Consider the following 20,942-nt stretch of genomic DNA (forward strand, 5'->3'; position numbering starts at 1 on the left):
GATGTTCTCAGTCATTGAACTGTGTTACCTGATATTACATAAAGAGAGTGTTGTTTATGTCTGCATGTCTGAAGGAACATAAAAGGCTTAGTTCTCAGCAGGATTTCTGCACATAAGGTGGATATATAAATCTACTTCCATTTACATGACCCTGTGCTTTAAGTTTTTAAGTCATTTACCTGGGTCTTCTGTTATAAATTGTAACATTATTCAGTTATTCAATGAGAATTTCATTCCTTCCTTAGGAATGATGTGTAGTTGCAGATGTATCTGGTAATATGTAGATATCCCATCCATATTCACATTTCTTTGTTTGTGTGTTTATATATGTAAGATTCATAGAATATTATACATGTAAGAATCACAGAATCACTTAGGTTGGAAAAGACCTTCAAGATCATCGAGTCCAACCATTAACCCTAGTCTACCAAGCTCAGGACTAAGCCATATTCCCAAGCACTACATCTAGATGACTTTTAAACACATCCAGGGATGGTGACTCAACTACCTCCCTGGACAGCAGGTTCCAATGTCTGACAACCCTTTCATTGAAGAAGTTCTTCCTAATGTCTAGTCTAAACCTCCCCTGATGCAGCTTGAGGCCATTTCTTCTTGTTCTGTCACCAGTTACTTGTGAGAAGAGACCAGCACCTAACTCTTTACAATGTCCTTTCAGGTAGCTGTAGAGGGCAATGAGGTCTCCCCTCAGCCTCCTTTTCTTCAGACGAAATAGCCCCAGTTCCCTCAGCCCCTCCTCATAAGACTTGTTCTCAAGGCCCTTCACCAGCTTTGTTGCCCTTCTTTGGGCATGCGCTAACACCTCTATATCCTTCTTGTACTGAGGTGCCCAAAACTGGACACAGTATTCGAGGTGTGACCTCACCAATGCTGAGTAGAGAGAGATGATCACCTTCCTGGTCCTACCTGCCACACTGTTTCTAATACAAGCCAGGATGCCATTGGCCTCCTTGGCCACCTGGGCACACTGCTGGCTCATATTCAGCTGCCTATCAATCAGAACCCCCAGATCCTTTTCTGACAGACAGCTTTCCAGCCACTCTTCCCCAGGCCTGTAGCATCGCATGGGGATGTTGCGGCCCATGCGCAGGACCTGGCACTTGGCCTTGTTGAACTTAATCCAAATGACCTCGGCCCACTGATCTACTCTGTCCAAGTCTCCCTGTGGAGCTTCCCTACCCTCAGGCAGACCAACACTTCCTCCCAACTTGGTGTCATCTGCACATTCTAGCTTTTACTAGAAATCAGTTTTATATCCTGTACCAAGTGAATCCAGGGGGTGAGTCAAAATATACATAGTTCTCATTTTCTACAGAAGTTGAGAAGACCCCAAAAGAGGCTCAAGTTCACTCAAACACAGTGTCAATTTAATTTGCTACATTGTAAGCATACAATAAATTCTTTTCAATAACAACCAGAGATGACAGGAATTAGAGTGATTTGAATGAAAGTGAAGGGAAACTGTATGAAAGGACAAGCAGTTTGAAAAGATTTATTCTAGTGCTCTAAATCCCACGATAATAAAGTAATTGAAAATGTTTATCTTGATAGGTGGAAACAGTTGGGGACAAGTACATGACAGTGAGTGGTCTACCAGAGCCTTGCATTCATCATGCACGATCTATCTGCCACCTGGCATTGGATATGATGGAAATAGCAGGCCAAGTTCAAGTAGATGGTGAGCCTGTACAGGTTAGTAAATGTGTGGGCTTCAAGCAAGAGCCCACTCTTTGATACAATAATGCTTTGAAATATGCTAATGTCCCAGTCCATTCAAGCTTTGTTATTATTAGATTTTGAGACTGATGTCTAAAATAATAGGTCGAGTCACATGTACATGTGACATGTGCGGTTCCCAGACCTTAAAATCTCAGTATTGTGCTTAGCCTTCTAAATGACTAAATTAGATCCTGATCACTTATGTCTGTTATCCAATCTTTTCGATCTGATCAACAAATTCCCGTTATGCATTAAGTACAATTATTTGGATCTCCTTCATCTCAATGAAGAGAACAGAACAATAATATTTCCTCACTGATATTTTTGATCATGCTTCAGATCCTCACATCAGCATGAGAAAATATTGCATTAACAAAAAAAAGTACAGTTCCGTAGGCAGTTGTGGCAGTGACTGCTGGCAACAACGTATATTAGTGGAAGTTCACTGATTGTGAGATTTTATGAAGAAGTTGTGGTATTAATACAGAACTAGGGACACTGCATTCACCTGTCCTCATAAAAGGGTGTGAGAGTAAAATGAGTGTGATGCATATTTCTATGTACATTAATGCTATAGGTCTAACACCTAGCTTAGATCTGTGCACTTAACTTTGTCACTGGGCAAAGAAGTGAGAATGTATGATTTGAGGCTTAAGACAACTGCAAAGTGCTCTAAGAAAGACCTTCTCCAAACTCCTGTCTTGTCTCTTGAACTTTTAAATGCAAAATGCCATGATGTTTCCTCTGAGAAGCATTCCTGTTCCTTGATCAACACCATCCATTTCTGTATTTTCTGAGCACTCATGAAACATACCCACAGAGTACACCTATCTTTCCACTTCTTTATATTTCACAATGCATAATAGCAGTATAGCATGATGCATGCTAGAAAAATATGGAGTTTGTTCTTTCATGTGGGAGACAGAACCATGACACTGCACAGTGATAAAAAAAAGTGACACAGAACACAAAATGCAAGGCTTCAAAGAAGTAGAAGTGGCACATTGAAAAACTAAACTCTGGTAGACAAATTATGTGATACCTGCATTTAGTCAGAAGTTAGTTACATTGATTTTGGATATTAAAACTTTGTTTTTTCTCTTTTAAGATAACAATAGGAATCCACACTGGTGAGGTAGTCACAGGAGTCATAGGCCAAAGGATGCCACGTTACTGTCTCTTTGGAAATACTGTAAATCTAACAAGCAGAACAGAAACTACTGGAGAGAAGGGAAAGATCAATGTCTCTGAATATACTTACAGGTGAGTGATGCAGTATTTTTATTGGTGTTGACATCTTGAAAGAAACTACTTTGTCAGTATAACATGGAAGTGTCTTTGCAGTTGAAAGTGACAGGACTCCTGCAACACAGAATTTAAATACGTGAGTTCTTATGAAACTGTTTGGTAAATTGCATTATGATATACTGTTATTGGTATGCAAATATAATAATGATTTAGAGATAGATTTGACTCCTGTTAATTGGCTTACATCTGTAGCGTGTTTCATAGTTTATATAGTGTGTGGTGTGTATGTGCAGTACATACATTTACATGTTTTTTTCTTTCAATTTCAGGTGTCTTATGACACCGGAAAATTCAGATCCTCAGTTTCACCTGGAGTACAGGGGTCCAGTTTCTATGAAGGGTAAAAAAGAACCAATGCAGGTTTGGTTTTTGTCCAGAAAGAGTACAGAGACTGAGGTATGACTAACCACAGTGTAATTTTTATTTAATTTTTTTTTTTTAACAAGGCATAAATATGACAAATTTAATCTAAACCACTGAGATCCATTTTCATTTGCAAAACTAAATATTTCCAAGAAAAAAAATGAGGAATTTTGTACAACACTGTGTCATTAATACATTTGCTATCTTGACAGCACGTTAATGTCCTTGATTATTTGTCTTTGCAGTTTGTGCAGTCCCTGAAAGAATATTTTTGTATTTTAAGAAGTCCTTGAGGGAATGCCAAGTGTTTAAATATTTATATCTTCCTCTTCTTGCAAATTTCTCCACAATACTAGATTTTGCAGTATATTGCTTGTTTCTGTTTAGCTGACATGTCTAGTTATCAGCACTTCAAAATTCACCATTTGCTTTCTTACACTGATTGAATAAATGTGCCTTCAAATATTCAGGCAACAGAGCAGCAACTACTTGCAGGCAAGTTCCCATCTGATATGTATGGTGGTTTGTTAACCCTGGGTGGATCTGCTAATTCGGAGATTGTTGCATGATAGAGGTCTTAGTTTAGGAATATACAAGGTGAAAACTACTTCTTTTAAATTACATATGGGTCAAAATCCTCTTCTCGAAATGGTGTGGGGTGAAGCTTTTCAAGCACCAAGTGGTCTTTAAGCTTATGCCCAATTTCAGAAGTCTGAGTGCGTATTAACCATGATCTCATCAAAAGCCCATGAGATCTAAACTCATAATTGTGCTACAGACTTAGACAGTCAGGTTACAGTATGCCAGCTGATTTGCCATACCTGAGCAGGTACATACATTCCACACATTGCCAATAGGAAGAAAAAAAGGGTAGAAGTAATTTACTTGCCTTGAATTTTGTCTTTAAGTAATATGAAAATAACTTTAAGCTATAGTATTTAATATTAAAGATACAACTGACTAAAATAATGAAAATCATCAGTTACCGTGGCTGAAATAATTCTTGTAAGTCACAGGAAATTTAATGACAAATCTGAATATTCATGTGCTTCTGGAAATTATATTTAGGCTGTTAAACTGTTTGGGCTCTTTAGGAGATCTGATACAGATTTATTACCACAGGTACTCAAGCATATGAGTACTCCAGTCCTGTGACTAGAGTGCCATGATGGATGGTTACAGGCTTTACAGGAGGAATTGACAGGGTAGGAGAGGTGGGTGGATGTGCTGGAATGTGTGGAGCTTGCAGTTGGTGATGGCACAGTTGAGAGCCTTTGGGTAAGAATTAAGGGGCAAACAATTAAAATAGATATCATCATGGGAGTTTGCTACAGGCCACCCAGTCAGGATAAGGAAACTGATGAGTCATTCTTTAGGGAACTAAAGGATAACTCCAGGTCATCTGCAATTGTCCTCATGGGGGACTTCTGTTTGCCAGATACCAACTGGGAGCACCACACAGCTGGTACACAGAGGTCCAGAAGATTCCTAAATTATCTAGATGACAACTTTATGGTACAAGTGTTGAGAGAACCAACCGGGAAAGGTGCCTCCTTTGATTTGATACTTGTAAACAGAGGTCTTGTGTGTAAAGTGGCAATTGGAGGCTGCCTTGGCCACAGTGACCATGAAGAAGTCAAGTTTAACATCTATGGTAATAGGAGGAAAACTAACAGTAAGACCTCTCTAGGGCAGAGAGACCCTGCAGAGGGATCTGGACAAATTAAAGAGCTGGGCAATCACCAATTGCATGAAGTTTAACAAGGAGAAATGCCAGATTTTGCACCTGGGACATGGTAACCCTGGATGTACATACAGTCTGGGGAGCAAGAGGCTGGAGAGCAGCCCTGGGGAGAGGGATCTGGGGGTTCTGGTAGATGGCAAGTTGAGCAGGAGCCAGCAGTGTGCCCTGGCAGCCAGGAGGGCAACCCAGTCCCAGTGTGCATCAAGCACAGCATAGCTAGCTGGTTGAGAGAGGAGATTGTCCCACTTTACCCTCCACTGGTGCAGCCCCATCTTGAGTCCTGTGTGCAGTTTTGGGCGCCACAGCACAAAAAGGATATAAAGCTACTGGAGAGTGTCCAGAGGAGGGCTATGAGGTTGGTGAAGGGTTTAGAGGAGAAGCCGAATGAGGAGCAGCTAAAGACACTTGGTCTGTTCAGCCTGGAGGTGAGGAGGCTGAGGGGAGACCTCATCACAGCTACTGCTTCCTCATTAGGGAAGGAGGAAGAGTGGGTGCTGACCACTTTTCTCTGGTGACCAGTGATAGGACCTGAGGGAATGGTATGAAGATGTGCAGGGGGAGATTTAGGTTGGACATTAGGAAGAGATTCTTCACCCAGAGGGTGGTGGAGCACTGGAATGGGCTCCTCAGGGAAGAAGTAATGGCACCGAGCCTGACAATATTCAAGAAGCATTTGAACATGGTGTGAATGAACTTTGGGGTTGTCCTGTTCTGGGGCAGGACGTGGACTTGGTGATCCAGGCTGTCCAAGGAGGTGGTTGAGCCACTATCCCTGGAGACATCTAAAAAGACAGATGTGGTACCAGGGGACAGGGGTCTAGTGGTGGATGTGGCAAAGTTAGGATAGTGGTTGACTTTGATCTTGAAGGTCTTTTCCAACTAGAGTGATACTGTGACTTTTTGATGGCAATTCCCAGTATTAACTCCCAGTATTGAACTTCAGGGGAGAGCCTGTACTTTAACTCTGCTGAAGCCTGAATTCTAGTATATGTTACTTACAATAATATTCTGGGCACCACTTTTGATAATACTTTTCTATTTTTATTCTATGTTAAATTAAATACAATTTCACTCAGCCACCATTCTTTCAAATCTATAGTTGTATTTAAAACATATTTTTATTAAAACACCTTTCACTTTTTTTCCAAATTATGAATTATGTTCTATGACTCATAGCAGGGCACATTGTAATTTTAAGTGCAAAATTTCATTAAGGGTACTGCGTCAGGTGGGTATTTTCCTTTCTTCAGCCTCATACATGTTTAATATGAATATAGGGTTCAGATAGTTTAGAATTTTAACTATTGCCATTTCCTTTGAGAGATCTTGTACAACAGTTAGTTTTGTCAGTTCTCTCAGCAGTCCTGATTGGTACTTGCTGATACTATTAGCTAGTAATTGACCTTTTTAGAGGGGAACATGGGGGCAGGAATAAACCCAACAGAAAAATGATGTCAGTCTGATTTTCAGGAGCACTTAAGACTCACTATTTAAGCACATTCAAAAAGTCTCTATTTTATGTTAATTTTTTTAAAGTCTGAAATTCAGATATCCATGTAATTCTTACAGATAGAATGACTTCTCTCATAACAGGTATCTCTTCAAAGTTGTAGTACATTTGAGAGAATACAAGACTAGAAAGATATATTCATATGGTGATTGGAATTGATAATAATTTTGTCAGAGGCAATTTTGAGAAGTGAAAGAAAATAATCCTCTGATCTTTCAATTAGTTTTTAACTCCCTGAATAATTTCATCTTTCCATGCACGAAAAGATGCACTGAGTTTTACACTTTTAAGGTTTTCTGAAGTGTTTGCAGTTTCTCTTTGTCTTGATAAGCTACTCCATGTGTTATTTATGGCACTTTATAGGCTGTACATAATAGTTGTAATTTAAAAGCAGAAATCAGATAACCAGCTTGTTATGTTTGATTCCCTTAAAGCAATCACTTTGCTTTAAGCAAGCATGTAGTCTTGGTTTTCTTTTCAGAAATCTTACTATCTTTTAACCTTTCAAATACATACTTATGCTAATGTATTATCATATGCAGTGCTGTTTATTTCAGGGGGACTGTTCATAACAATAAATATGGCATATTAACATATATTCAGAAACTGTATGGTAATTTTCTGAAAGGTCATTCAAGAGTGGCAAGAAGTGTCTTATAGAAGTAAACATGAAAATATTTCTCAAATAGTCCTAAAAATATTTCTGCTAATTATTCTTTTACTGTAAAGTTTTCTACCTCCAATATCTTTAAATCTAGGAAAGATTCACATTAGCACTGTAGTCTTCTTTTAATTACATCCCTTAGAGAGTGATTAGCTCAGCATTTACAAATCTAGCAGCATAATATTTTAACCTGGAGCCCAGTAATTAATACATGGTGAGGAAAGACAATAAAGTACTTATAGCTGACATGGAGATGTGAAACCAAGGCTTAAAATATGCTGTCTCTTTGCTAGGCCCAGAGAAAATGACAGTGCTGAAGCAGCTCAGCTTGGTTGCTAAATTGACATCTCTAATATCATTCTCCATGAGCAATAGTTACTTCTGAGAAAGACCTGATTTACCAGAATCAGTGTTAGAGTGCTGCTTCTTTTCTTTCACTTAAGATATCTCTTCCATGATACAATAACAGCAAAAATTAAAATTGCATCAGAAACATGTATAGAACAAAAGCAGCTGTGAGGAATTACTCATTTTGCATTCGTTTGTTTTGCATGTTATAAGACAAATGACTACTATCAGTATTAACAGAGGTTCAGCTGCAGCTTCTCTACTGAGAAACGTTTGTTGTAAAAAATAAAGCTTGCAGAGAGGCTTAGATGTCTGATTGCAATTTCCATCATTCTTCAATTTCAAATATCTTTCTTGTCTGCCCTGTCCCCACAATACTGATGGGACCAAGTTGAAGTGTCTCAATCAGAGCTGTTAGTCCATCAGGGAATGTAGGAATTGTTACATTCCTACATGCAGTAGATAAGAAAGAAATGCATGCATTACCTATGTTGTATTTCATTATTTTTGTTATTTACTGATACTGGTTGCAAGTTGTAAAATGTATTTTGTCACTGCATTGATCCACCATGTTGTTGCTTCTAAGAAAATCCCTTACTTCTTAAATTCTACTTGCATGCACTCAAGGAAGCAAAGCAAGATGCTCCCTGAGCTGAGAGAAGAAGAAGAGGACGCTGGATAGGGTGCAATACTGACTCCAAATAGGGTGCCAGGCAGTAAGGTTGAGTTATGGATGTGATTTCACGTCGTATCTCCCACTGTCATGTGCAGTACCACTGTCTTTTGCCCTACTCCTGAAATCATACTCACTGTTTTTCTCCAAGCTTGCTTGCTATTTTTATTTCCTTGATGTTTGGTATTGTTGTATCTCTGCTGTAAGCATGTATTTTGAGCTTTCCTTTTTTTGATATGCATTTTTGCACATCAGTCATGTGGCCCTTCCTACCACCAGATAATACTGAATAAAATTTTGTAGTATGAATCACTTCAATCTGATGCTTCACATCTCCGTCTTCATTTCTGAAGTACAGTGGTTACATGAGTCAATGACATTTCTGGGAAAATAGACATTTCAGTTGCTGGGCAGAACAATGGAAGCTAAAGAAGTGTTTAAAAAAAAAAAAACCTAAAGCAGCATTATGAAAACTACTGTAGAAATGTTATCAGATTTAGTTCTGCTATTACCACGCTTCCCATTCATTTTGTGAATAATGCTTGAACACTGTAAATTCCTGGTTAGAAAAAGGTTCCTCTTTTGATATCATCCTGCATTTTCCCTTTGTAGACACTGTCTAAACATGAAAACTACTGTAGAAATGTTATCAGATTTAGTTCTGCTATTACCACGCTTCCCATTCATTTTGTGAATAATGCTTGAACACTGTAAATTCCTGGTTAGAAAAAGGTTCCTCTTTTGATATCATCCTGCATTTTCCCTTTGTAGACACTGTCTAAACATTTTCTATATTGAAAGGGAGCAGTTGTTTGTCTGATACAGCCATTTCAAGCATGTGCCAATGTACTTCTACTGAAATGCTGTTGACTTGCAATGTATTTCTCATTGATTTGTATTAACTACATTAATTTTTAATGTTAATAATAGACTGCTGAACAATTTTAGACCACTTGTAGTGCTTTCATTCTTTTTTGATGAGACCCCATAATTGAAAGCCATGCTGCTGAGATATGGTTGTTATGGCTGCCTTTTGGCTTGGTCTCTAATTTTCAGAAATTATCTTATTTTATTCCTTGGGATGACCTAATAATATTATAGGCATCATGGCATAATTAAGAGATTTAAAGCTGCTAAGGGGACATAGTGTCTTTTATCAGCTGATATGGTTAGTAAAACTGCACAAAGTTTCAGATGCTTAGATCTTCCATAACTTCAACATACAGTGAATTTTTATGTGAATAATATCTGTTATCTGACTGGTAACTTTGGAATATTTGCATTATAAACTAGGATAGTGCAATCACTTTGTGTATAAAAATTGTCTATATCTAGTATACCTTATCAGCACAGAATATGTATGTATAAATGTTTCATGTTAATGTGCAAAAGGAATTGCAATAAATTATTTTTTCCACTGACTTACAGAAATGTGGGAGTTTTCTTTTCAATGAAAGCTGTATTTTGTTGTTCTACATTCCATAATTTGAAGTTTAAGCACAATTTATGGAGGAATTGTTCCCATGTTTTCAAATCTCCAGGAGTCTCTCACATTCAGGTTAATGGATCACATCCTCATGTTAAAACAAAACGTGTAGATTAATGTAGATGATGTAGTAGACGAAGTCATAAAAATGCATACATTCCTTTTAAGCTCTCGGACAATTATTTAAAAAATTATGAGCTGTCCACTTTGAGCAGGATTTACATTACCAACCAAAGCTTTAGGAGTGGGAAATGAAGAGAGGAAGCCACATACATTACTTTCCATCATCTCACTGTCAGACAGCAATGCATCCCAGCACTCCATGGGATAGATTCACAACAGCAATTTGCACTTTCAGTGGATCAAGCTTACCAAAACTTTCATGGTGACTCCTAAAGACATGGGATTTCTGACAGCTGTACTTATGTATTGACATCATTCATGCAAATGGATGGGAAGTAACTGAAGTTTCTATATGAAGCTTCAAGCTGATGGAGGATGGCATGCCAGAAAACTCAAATAATGCTCTGAGTTTATATTTGGCCTTCTTAACCATTTCAAAGTATGAAAGCTCCTGCTAAGCTACCCTATAACATAACTGATTTCTTAAAGCACTAGAATAACGGATCATAAATCGTGTTCATATAAGAGCTTTTTTTTATCTCAAGGAAACCATTACAATTTAGGCACCTAATCACTTTTGTTACTAAAACTGGTCTTCATGTAAGTTTTTTGCTTACTCTCATTATTGGGCACAATTCATTTTCCTGTTGCGTTATCTGTGGGTAAACGTTGACTTGTATTTTCAGCTGGAAAACACAGCACTACAGCTGGAGATAATCTCTGTTGTCTCTTGCACTCCCAGTTATGTCACATTTTAACTGCAGTACTTCCTTATCTTTGGCCCACATTTTTCCTTGCACCATGGTACTACAGCAATAGGAAACATTACTCTCTGACTAAGTGCCATATCCTATCAAAAAGAGCTGAAGTGAACCTAACAGTTTAAAAAGGCACTGATTCCTTTTCTCATGAGACTTTCTTAATTTCTGCCCTCACCAGGCTAAAAACTCTCCAATAAATTGTTCAGAAAGAACCTGCAAAATGAAGAGCTGCTATAAAATGGGCAATCACACAGTAGACAACCAATACAACTGACTGGATAGCTCTTCACTGCCACTGCTGCCAGTCCCCAGGTTTTATGTTCCTTTTTGTCTAATGGAAGAGCCTGTTCTGTGTTAGATTGTCTTGTTTTGTAATTAAATGCTGCAGGGTGCTAATGTTTTCTCCTCCTGTTGCTATAATAATACCAGGCAATCTATGCAGAATGTTGCAAAGGTCTTGAAGAATACAAAAAGGTTGTAATATCAGACTGTTGTGTCAGGTTTTGAAAGCTCTGCAAGGCTGACAGGATAAAGCCGGAATGGTTGCTTTACAAATGATCCTGCCTGAAAATTACCTGCACTGTAATGCTACCTGGGTACAGTATTCTCCATTGAAAAAAACAATTTTATTTGCTTTGTAGAATTGTAACAAAATAGGATGGAGGAACACACTTTAGCCATGGAAATATTATCATTTCTCAGTTGAAATGTAAAGGGTGGCAATGAGATGGGTTGCTGAACTTGCATTACTCTTGCAGAAGGTATGAGGCTCTTGTTCCCAGAGCCAGGATCTGCAGCAGCTCCAGAGCTGTGCTGCTTCTGCCGGATCCATGCTCAGCCTGGCAGTGGCCACCATCTACTGAAGCACCACAACATGGTCAGAAATATTTTATTAAGACATTTGCTCAATAAGTTGGGCTCCTCTTTTGTTGCTGGTTAAATTTTAGCAGGAAGAGTAATTTTTTTTGAGCAGCAACTCAAAACTGTTTAAAGGGGAAGTATCACATGGTATAAAACATTGGGAAGGAGCAGCAGTAGGGCCTTGCATTTCCCTCACCCCAGCAAAAAAAGACATTAACAGTCTCAGACACGTCATCCAAGGGTGGAACAGGAGCTGCCTGAAGAAGAAATGTGTCTGCTTTGTTTGTTGTGGTTTTTTAATTGAAGTCTGTAGAAGAAGGAACTATGAACTGGATAGTTTAACCTAATCTGTTTTAATGTTTAGTATCTGTTTATATATTAGAAGATAAAGCTTTCCTTCAGAAACAGGAGCTAATTGACTGGGGCTGTGTGTTTGGTGCCGAGTTAGTTCAAGTTTGTTAGGCTGAGACAGGAGCACAACCACGTTGCACAGTGTTCCTGTTGGCAGGAACTTTCTCCAAGTTGAGTCTCTGTTGGCCAGGACCATAATTGGTGAGTGAACCCTCCTTCTCTTGTCCCATGAGCTTCTAGTTGTTTTTCGTCCTCCTCATCCCACAGTGTGCATGTGGGAGTGGTGAGTGAGTGGCCACGTGGCTGGTTCTTTGTTGTTTGTTAGGCCCAAACCACAACAGTGACTGCACAGGTGGCACCCCCGTTTGGAATGAGAACAATGCCTCTGGATGTGTGGATTCGTGGTGAGTAAGGCCCTTGGGAAGTGACCTGATGCTGGTGACTGTTTCTCTGCCAGCACTGAATAGGTGCCCAGAAGTTTCATCTGCAGCCACGGGGCAGACAGGGAAGGAGCAAAGGGCTGCCTGCAGGACTCTGCACCTCCAGGGCCTTGTCAGCCTCCCCTGCTGTTGCCATCCTGGTGAAAGGGCACAGAGAAGCAGCTGGCATCAACCTGGAGGCAAGGAGCTTACCTCAGCTGCTGGAGGCTTGCTTTTGGTTGGAGGTAGCAGGATCTTACAGGTACTTGTTAGGGAAGAAGCACAGGCTTGCCTTGCTGGTTGTTGTTGGCTTTCTCCTGACCAGCAGGCAGTTAGATCTCTGCTGTGCCTGCAGTACTTACATTTAAAAGGTGAGGGATTAATCACTGACCAAACAGGTGCCTTTAACTGTGCATCCATTTGTGTACTGTACGTCTTGCAAAGAGTAGATAGAGTGGGATACAGACTGCAAAATCTTAAGTCAATGGCTGTTGGAAGAACTGGCTTTCTTGAGGTACTCAGATCTCCTCCCAAGGAAGACCTGCTGCTTTGCTTTGGTCATTGGAAGAAAAGTAAGGTAATATTTATTTTTTAAAGTAATTGCTTCCTTCAACACATCATGACAGAATTATATATATTAATTTCCATTGTTCATTTTATAAGGCTAAAAGGATGCTATGGAGACAAAAGTGCTGGTTTCATGATCAGATCTCTAGGTCTGTAAGAGGCTCAACTTCAAGTTTCATTTTAACCTTATTTCTTGGGGAAAATGGTCCCCAAACCAAGCTGCACACCTGTTGTGAGACACTGTCCATTCTTTTGGTTCATTTGCTTTGTTTTCACTAAGCGCTGAATTCTTGTCTTACACCTGCCTGCCTCTGCCACCTCCAAGAAAATCACAGGCCTTTCCCTTCTTGACTTCTTCTAATCCTGGTTTGGATTTCAGACATCTATTTAATATTTGTGTTTATTTCATCTAATACTGGCAGTATTAATGTTATTTTAAGAACATTCATCATATGGTTCATTACATTTTACTTCAGGAATACACAAAGCAGATGTTTTTTGCTTTGCATTGTAACAGCTATTATATGTAAAAGGATGTAGCATAACCTAGCATTTTAAATGAAGATAAAATATTCCAGAATCTATGTAAGAAATGGTTAAAATGCCATTGATCTTTGGTAACTTTTTGGTAAGAATTATGTAACAAGATTATTATGTAACAACTCTGATTCAAGATAAATAAGTTAAATTTTTCCCAAGCAGCACACATTATTCCCATAACTACCTTTACAGGAAGCTCTTAAAAGAAAAGCATCCTAGAAGCAACTCAAACAAAACATCCTATTTTTGGAGATGATTGTTTGTTTTAATTGTTTAAGAGTTACAAGTCAAAGATACTGTACTACCACAACTTTAGAGAATTTTAATCTAATAGATAGCTTCTCATGAAATAATTTTTTGTATAATTTTTTCTTGCATTGCAGCTGATTCTGTTGCCTCCATGAACATGGAGTCTTGTGGCAATTGAAACTTTGCTGTAAGATAGTGCTATACTAGGGCATTATCCTGATGCACTTATCTGGTCTTTTAATGGAATTAGTTGTTTGAAATAGCTTGTCAACACTTAAGGTGTGGCTTCTGTTGTGGAGTCCTCACTTCTTTATTAGGAATTTGCAGTTTCTACTGACCAACTGTATCACTCCCAATGCAGGTAGTTCATTTTGCACATCTTTTCTGTGCTTTATGTTCGTTTTCACCACAGGGCTCTGGTGAACGTGCAGACAAGTGTTACTGAAGGTGTCTGTGTATTGCAGACAGGACTGAAAATACTTTCCTAATTGTTGCTCATATTTAGAGTATGCCAAAAGCTCCTAAGTCTTATGCTTGTTGTATTCTACAGTTCTACCATCTACAAACTGCTGCACAATCTTTAATTTTGAGGAAGTTGACAAACTGGGTGTTTTTACTTCTTTCCCTCATCTGTTTCTGTAACAATTCACTTTCTCTTCTCAGTAGTGCAGATATGACCTTTGGGTTGCATTTATCAGAATTGTTTTACTTGCTTACTGTACTTGAAAACGTCCATAAGTCATTAGTGTTACTAACCATTGTAGCTGGGTCAGGTTGGAACATCTCCTGCTCCTAAACAACACATGCTGGAAAACTCCCTGCCCATGGGGAAAAAAAACCAAACAAAAACAAAACAAACAAACAAAAACCCACAACACTTTCTTCTGGCCAAATGGGTGAATTCTATCAGTGTGTGGCTAGGTACAGATATACTAGGTAGCAATCAGGGAGCAGGAAATCAGGTGATGAAAGAAACAGCCCCCACTCACCATCACACAGCTAGTGTTTTAAGCACTACTGTGGCTTTTTAGTTGATGCCTGTTTCCACGCTACAGAGGGGCAGGTGAAACAAATAATCAGGAGGCTGCTGAACAACAGAGATTTGATGCTTTCTGAGCATTAGGCCTCATTCTGGCCCTTCTCATTGTCTGGGCACCTGCATGAGCAGCAGCATGTGGGGTGCACTTCACCTCATCTGCCCTGTAGCAGAGGAATTATAGTCCTGTGGATTCAGGGGACAGGTGTGAGGGAAACGGGCATGTAAAGTGGTCCCTGCTAAGGAGGTCTAGTGAGCAGTCAGAAATATAGTGATGTTGCTACTTTTTCACTTTTAACAAGAAAAAGAGGGACAGCAGTTGGACACTAACTGATTCTGTGAGTATGATCAAAGGAATTGTGTTGTTTTATGAGTCTGGGAGCTGCCTAGCATCTGTTGTCTGTTCTGCACCCTTAGGGCACATATGAATCTGTTACTGCATGTGAACTATGCATTCATTTTAATTAACAATTTCTGTAGATGCTTTATTTCATTAATCTGTTATTAGTAATATATAGCCAAATGCATGCAAACATAATATATTATATGAATCCATTTCTCTTGTAGCTTTCTCAAGAGGACAGCCATTCTGTCCTGATGACTGGTAGCTTAAAAATAAAAAAAACTAACTCTCAGCCTCTCCCAGCTGATAGTTTGAAAGTAGGGAGCCTTTTGGTAACCTAGTGTTTATAAATCCAGACAGGGAGACTGAAAAAAACAGCAGTCAGATTATAAAATTTGATGTAACCCTCCAGATTTTGGCTTACTTTAACCACTATCAAATATTACTTCCTTGTTAATGAAATCCATATTGATAAGTGACTGTTACATGTTTTCCTTACAATGCACCCTAGGGCTGTTCCTGAAGTCATGTAAATGATCAGTTTGTGGATGTGTTTATCACACATCAGTATGTGGATGTGTTCTTTCATCTATGGAGTGAACAATGTCAATATTATGCAGTTCTGAAATGTATTTGTTGACTTTAAATTGTGAGAGTGTGATGAAAGGTCCAGTAAGGGTCAATTAACAGAGCCTAACTCCATTGCAGAGTGCAGATTCAGTAGCGTATTCTGCCTTTAGAGGGTATATTTCATGTTCAGTGTTACAAAAGACACAAGTTAAGGAAGAAGGCAAATGTTTAGGGTTTTCCTTAGCACAGCAACTGTTTGGATCCTTAGCCCTTCTGATCTTCCTCAGAGGCATGAACCACACCTCTCATTGGAAGTTTCACAAGAAATACTGTGTTCTTCTGTCGGAAACTATACTTTTCTCTTTACCAAACAGGTAATTTCCCATATTTGGTTTATCTTTGGGTTTGAATACAGTTATTAATTTACTTATAGTATTCTTGATTTCCAGACAGAATTCTCTGCCAAAGGTTTCTTACTGGCTCATTGTACTGAAAACCTCTCCTGGGATATGCAGAAGCCAGCAATGCCAAGTAGAGATAATTCAGTCGTGTATCAGCAATACAGAATGAATAGGCTGTCTCCAATTGTAGATATAAACCTCATAATGCAGTATTTGCTAGTGCTCTCAGCAGAGCTTATGTGGGTGAGCACTTGCTTAGGCAGACCCAAAGATGCCATAAAAACTGTTGGGTGGCAGGAATCTGGGACATTCAACATAATTCTAAACCATTGCAGCCTCTTTCTTCATCACTCGCCAGGTGTGTGACATGTCTCCCTCTAGCAAGAGAGGCTCAGGGAGGGTCATGCCTATTGCTGGGGCAGTGCTGTTGCTATTGTCTGCTCACTGTTTAGGCCATTTGTTTCATGTTAAGATATCTAAGTTTTACTTGCAAGCAGTAGGAATGAAGGAACCAGTAACAGCCGTTGCCCACCTACCCCACTTTCCTATCTGGTCATTTAAAGTGTCAACCCAAAACACCTTGGCGCTTTGAATTCATTGCTTTGAACTGAGGCAGTTGCTTAACAGTTTTCTAAGGCTGCAGGACCTTTGGAACAGAGTTCACATCTTCTGAAGTTCTGTATACAGTAGAGTCTTAGTCTGAACTGGGATACTGAAAAATAAAGAACAACTGGCCACTTGCTCTTCAGGAAAAATGAACTCTTCAAAATATAGTGCTGTACTGCATTTTGTGACCTTGTTTCCCTCAGGTTTTATTTTTAGAATTATGTGTGTCTCTAAGTAACAGTTATAATTTTTTATTTATTTTTTTTGGTGCTACTTGTTACTGTTTGCTAGATTTTAATGTTTCAACAGTGAACAGCTTCTTACAATTAGTCTTAAAACAGACATTTTGTAATGTTTTTCCAGGTAAATAGTTGGGTTTTTCTCATATCTGGTTTGTTTCATGTGGTGTGTTGTTTGCTGTTCTTATTCATACATTATTCAGAAGTTTGAACTAAAATGACCCCCCCCAGAAAAATCCATTTATTCAGGCTGCAGTAAATGATCAAGATGTGATACAACTCACCCAGACTAAAGCATGCACAATCTATAAGCAGACTGTAAGTTTACATGGGCATGATCTGCAATTGTTTGGCATTTTTAGATTGGAAAATTTCCACTGAATTCTGGATCAAGTTTGTAACAAATAATAGTCCTGCAATAAAAGTCCAGCTAGAAATACTGAGGATTCATTCAGGATTACAAACAAAGTGGGCCAGGTGATCAAAAGGAAAATAATCCAGTGTGCCCAGGTTAGTCCTATCAGCCAGGAGTAGCAGCAGGCTTTCTACATTTTCTTTGGCAGCTACTGCACACTGAGACCTGTTGGTTAGCCCAGGAAAATAGGTTATATTAAAATTCTTAGCTAATGTTATTGTGAGTATCAGCTGTGGAAACTGCACTAAGAATTGAGTCATTTTTGTGGGAGGCATATGGGTTAAGCTGAACAATGCCAGAAGCAAATTTTGTTTTTTTAATGAACAGGTTTTGCATATGTGCAACCCTGAGAAACCTACATTTTTCACTTGTGTACATAAGTCTTCCTTCTTGTAACTACTCCTATTTCATGTGTTGCATCAATTCACAATTAAAAATGAAGCCTGGAATGGATACATCAGCAATGGTCAAATACATAATCACCAATCCTTCCTGGAATGCCTGTTTGCCAAGTCTGCAATGGGTAGAATAAATAAGGAAACCCAGTGCTGTGCTTACAGTGACACTAACGAGGGACAAAACATGTTAATCTAGGTGTTCATGACTAACTGAAAACAACTGGCTAGGTTGAGAGTGGCTCTGAAAGTATAATTTTTAGTATGTTTTTTTCACTTTGTGACAATATGACTACAAACATTTTTTTTCATCCAGGACCCTGAAGTGTGCTGGAATGATTACTAAATTTTCTAAGGCTCCTCAGGGTCACATCTTTGAAAGAAAACCCCACAACTAGTAAGGCAAAACCAGGCTTCATTTAGCAAAATGACACACTTCCAGAGGCAGAAGGCATGTCAGTATTTCAGCCTGGAAAGATCAGCTACAGTGTGGGTATCTCTCTGTCTCCCTCCTGCAGTTCGTAAAAGCACTCCTGCTCACAGAAGAATATTTAAAAATAATCACAATGAGCAGACTTGTCCTGAGATGAGATATGAATAGGGAGCCCCTTTTTGTACACCAGTGGTGTGTGAAGCAGGAAGGGCCATTCAGGATTTTTTCTTTCTAAAGAATCTACCCTTCCTCCTGTGATGAATTGCTTCTAGTGAAGAGTCAGCGGATGTGACCTTCTCCTGGTGGATAAAGGGACTTACAGAGCAAGACAGCAGGACTAGGATGATTACAAGCAGCATCAAGAGATGCATCGAGCTAGCCCTGTATCTAAAGCAGTATCCCATTCCTACAGAGCTTATCATTTGTAACCCAGTCATGTTTCAACATTGCAGTAAGTAATTACTACAGTATGATATTGGAGATATTTTCTGTATTCCCAGTTTAATAAGCACATCAACTGTCAGCCTGAGAATAACACTTAATTCTGGATACAGTTACTGTAATGAGATGTAGTAATGATTATAGTGTAATAAGGGATCTAGACTTGTAAAACACAGTGTACTTTGACAGGCAGTGTTAGTGAACCATTATGTTTTTTCTTGGTCTGGGATTTTTAGCATCACGTTGTGATCCTTAGGCTTCAAAACTGCAGAGCAACCCCAGAGCAGTACTAAAAGGGAAGGAGCCATAAGGAACTCAGGGGCTTTATTGTACTTTATCATGATGCCATGGGGTGAGAAATGCTACTTTCCTGAAGTTTTGCTAGAACCAGAGCCACACACAGTGCAAACATTTGTCTTAGGGCTAGGGGGTAGGCACAGCCAGATACCTTCAAACTTGGTTGGTTGTATACGGAAATTCCTTCCTCCTTTGTAGAGTTTCAGCTCCAAGTATTCGTGAGGGTTTAGCAGAGTCTTATTTTACCATAACCACCACTTTCTTTAGCAGCAGTAGACTAACTGGCATTTAAGAGCTCCTTAAGAGATACTTTGATCATCCTATTTTGATGCAGAATGGGGCTGACTGCATAGATTGATACTGTGTTTGCTTGTTTACCTCTGACATTAAACTTTGTGCAGCAAAGATGCTGTCACTTAGTTCATGCTAAGTAACATACAATTTGCCAGCAACTCCTTTGAAATATTTCCACACGTCATGCATCATAAATCAGAGGGAAATAATCTGGCTCAAGTTATACTGAGTAATTCTGTAATAGATGCTGGGGAATCAACTTCACGCTCGAGAAGGCTTGTGAACAGAAGCCTAAGGTAAGTGGGGCATCTGCTGGTGGGAAGCTGCAATGAATTACCTACTGTGGAAAAGTCTGATCCAAGTCCTTCTGTACAGGCCGTTCTGTGTTCATTTTGCTTTGCCAGCTACATAAGTGCCAGGCCTGTTTGCTGAGCTCTTTGGTTAAAATTGCGATTTCTCCTTGCATAAATCCATATTTTCTAGCACTCCTTTAGATATGGCTATGTCCACGTACATTGCAAGTATTGTGAGATAGCTGAAGGACAAGAGGAAATGAGCCGAATAAATTTGTCAAAAGATAAGTTGTAAATTTTTAACAATCTCCAAGCCCCACCCCATTCTGTCATGGCAGGTTGTCAGTCTGTCTTAGATTATGAAGTTGTCTTCCTTGTACCAGGAGCTATTTTGTTCCTCTGATCTGCTGCATGTGAGAGAGTACAAGGACATAAAAAATCCAGAGCAACCAAACACAGGTCACTATTCACAGTCCAATGACCTTCCTCCATTCTACAGATAATGTTGAATGCCACAGCATGATATTCTCCCCAGAGTTAAATAAACTTTAGTGACTTCTGCAGCATTCATTTTAACATTTTCTCTCTTTTTATTTTTATTTTCTTTTTGTTCAGCACTTGATTACACTGGGAGAATGTAATCTTCAGGCTTATGTGTTTCTAGGTAAAAAATTGTGTTGCATCTATGTGTACATCAGAGAAGGATTTGGAAGTAGCCCAAGGGGGCTTTCTCTATTGTGTCACTAACTTCATTGTTAGGATTAACGTTTTGGAAACAAACAATTAGCATGGGAAAAGCTTGCTGATCTCTGTGCTTGGAGCATGGGTGAAAAGGAAAAGCAAATAACCAGCAAAGTAATGCTAAACTGGGAGTTAATCTGATCAAACTGTTAAAATACCTTGCTTCTGCTGCTCTGATAGATATGAAATCTTTTTCTATCCAGTAAAACAAAGTATTTTCTTAAAACTTTTAAGTTTTCTGTCCCCTGATAGAACAGTAGTCATACATCAGAATACAAAGGCACCCTTACTTCTGCTCTGCTGCACAGCACACTTGCTATATTTAGCTGCGCTGGGGAGTCAATTGCTTTATATAACTTCATCACAAGCCATTGCTGACAAAATCCAACATCTGAGTCTGTCTCTTGACCTTGGGCAAAACACCAGTCTTTGTGCTTCCTTCAGAGCTCCTTCTGCCGTGTATGTTAGAACAATCTGTAACCAAGCAGTGATTACAGCTGTCCTTGTCTGAAATCAGTGGAGTAAGCAAAAGTCATTTTAGTCCTGTATGTGCATCTTTGCTTAGTTTAATCTTCCCTTTTGGAGAACTGACTTTTTTTTAGCTGATTCTTTAGCATCTTCTGTGCTTCATTTCACTTGAGCTTCTGACACAGCAGAAACAATACCTGTTTTCTTTTGTTTAGTGCTTACAATACTGATTTTTCTTTTATGTAGTCCTTATTAGTTAAAGCAAG

The 20,942-nt window shown here is 39.0% G+C and overlaps 1 protein-coding gene across 1 annotated transcript in view; it reads left to right on the top strand.

Moving 5' to 3' along the window:
* The window catches only part of GUCY1B3 (guanylate cyclase 1, soluble, beta 3), a 29,104-nt gene extending 20,388 nt beyond the window's left edge, over positions 1–8,716 (top strand). The window contains 4 exon segments of the mRNA XM_009995908.1: positions 1,570–1,710; positions 2,846–3,000; positions 3,315–3,441; positions 8,302–8,716. Of these exon segments, the coding sequence (XP_009994210.1) occupies positions 1,570–1,710; positions 2,846–3,000; positions 3,315–3,441; positions 8,302–8,325 (447 nt within the window). The 3' untranslated portion in view covers positions 8,326–8,716.
* The last annotated feature ends 12,226 nt before the right edge of the window (positions 8,717–20,942 follow it).

The sequence above is a fragment of the Chaetura pelagica genome, unplaced genomic scaffold, assembly GCF_000747805.2.
Source record: "Chaetura pelagica isolate M959 unplaced genomic scaffold, ChaPel_1.0 scaffold142, whole genome shotgun sequence".
Classification (NCBI taxonomy): Eukaryota; Metazoa; Chordata; class Aves; order Apodiformes; family Apodidae; genus Chaetura; species Chaetura pelagica.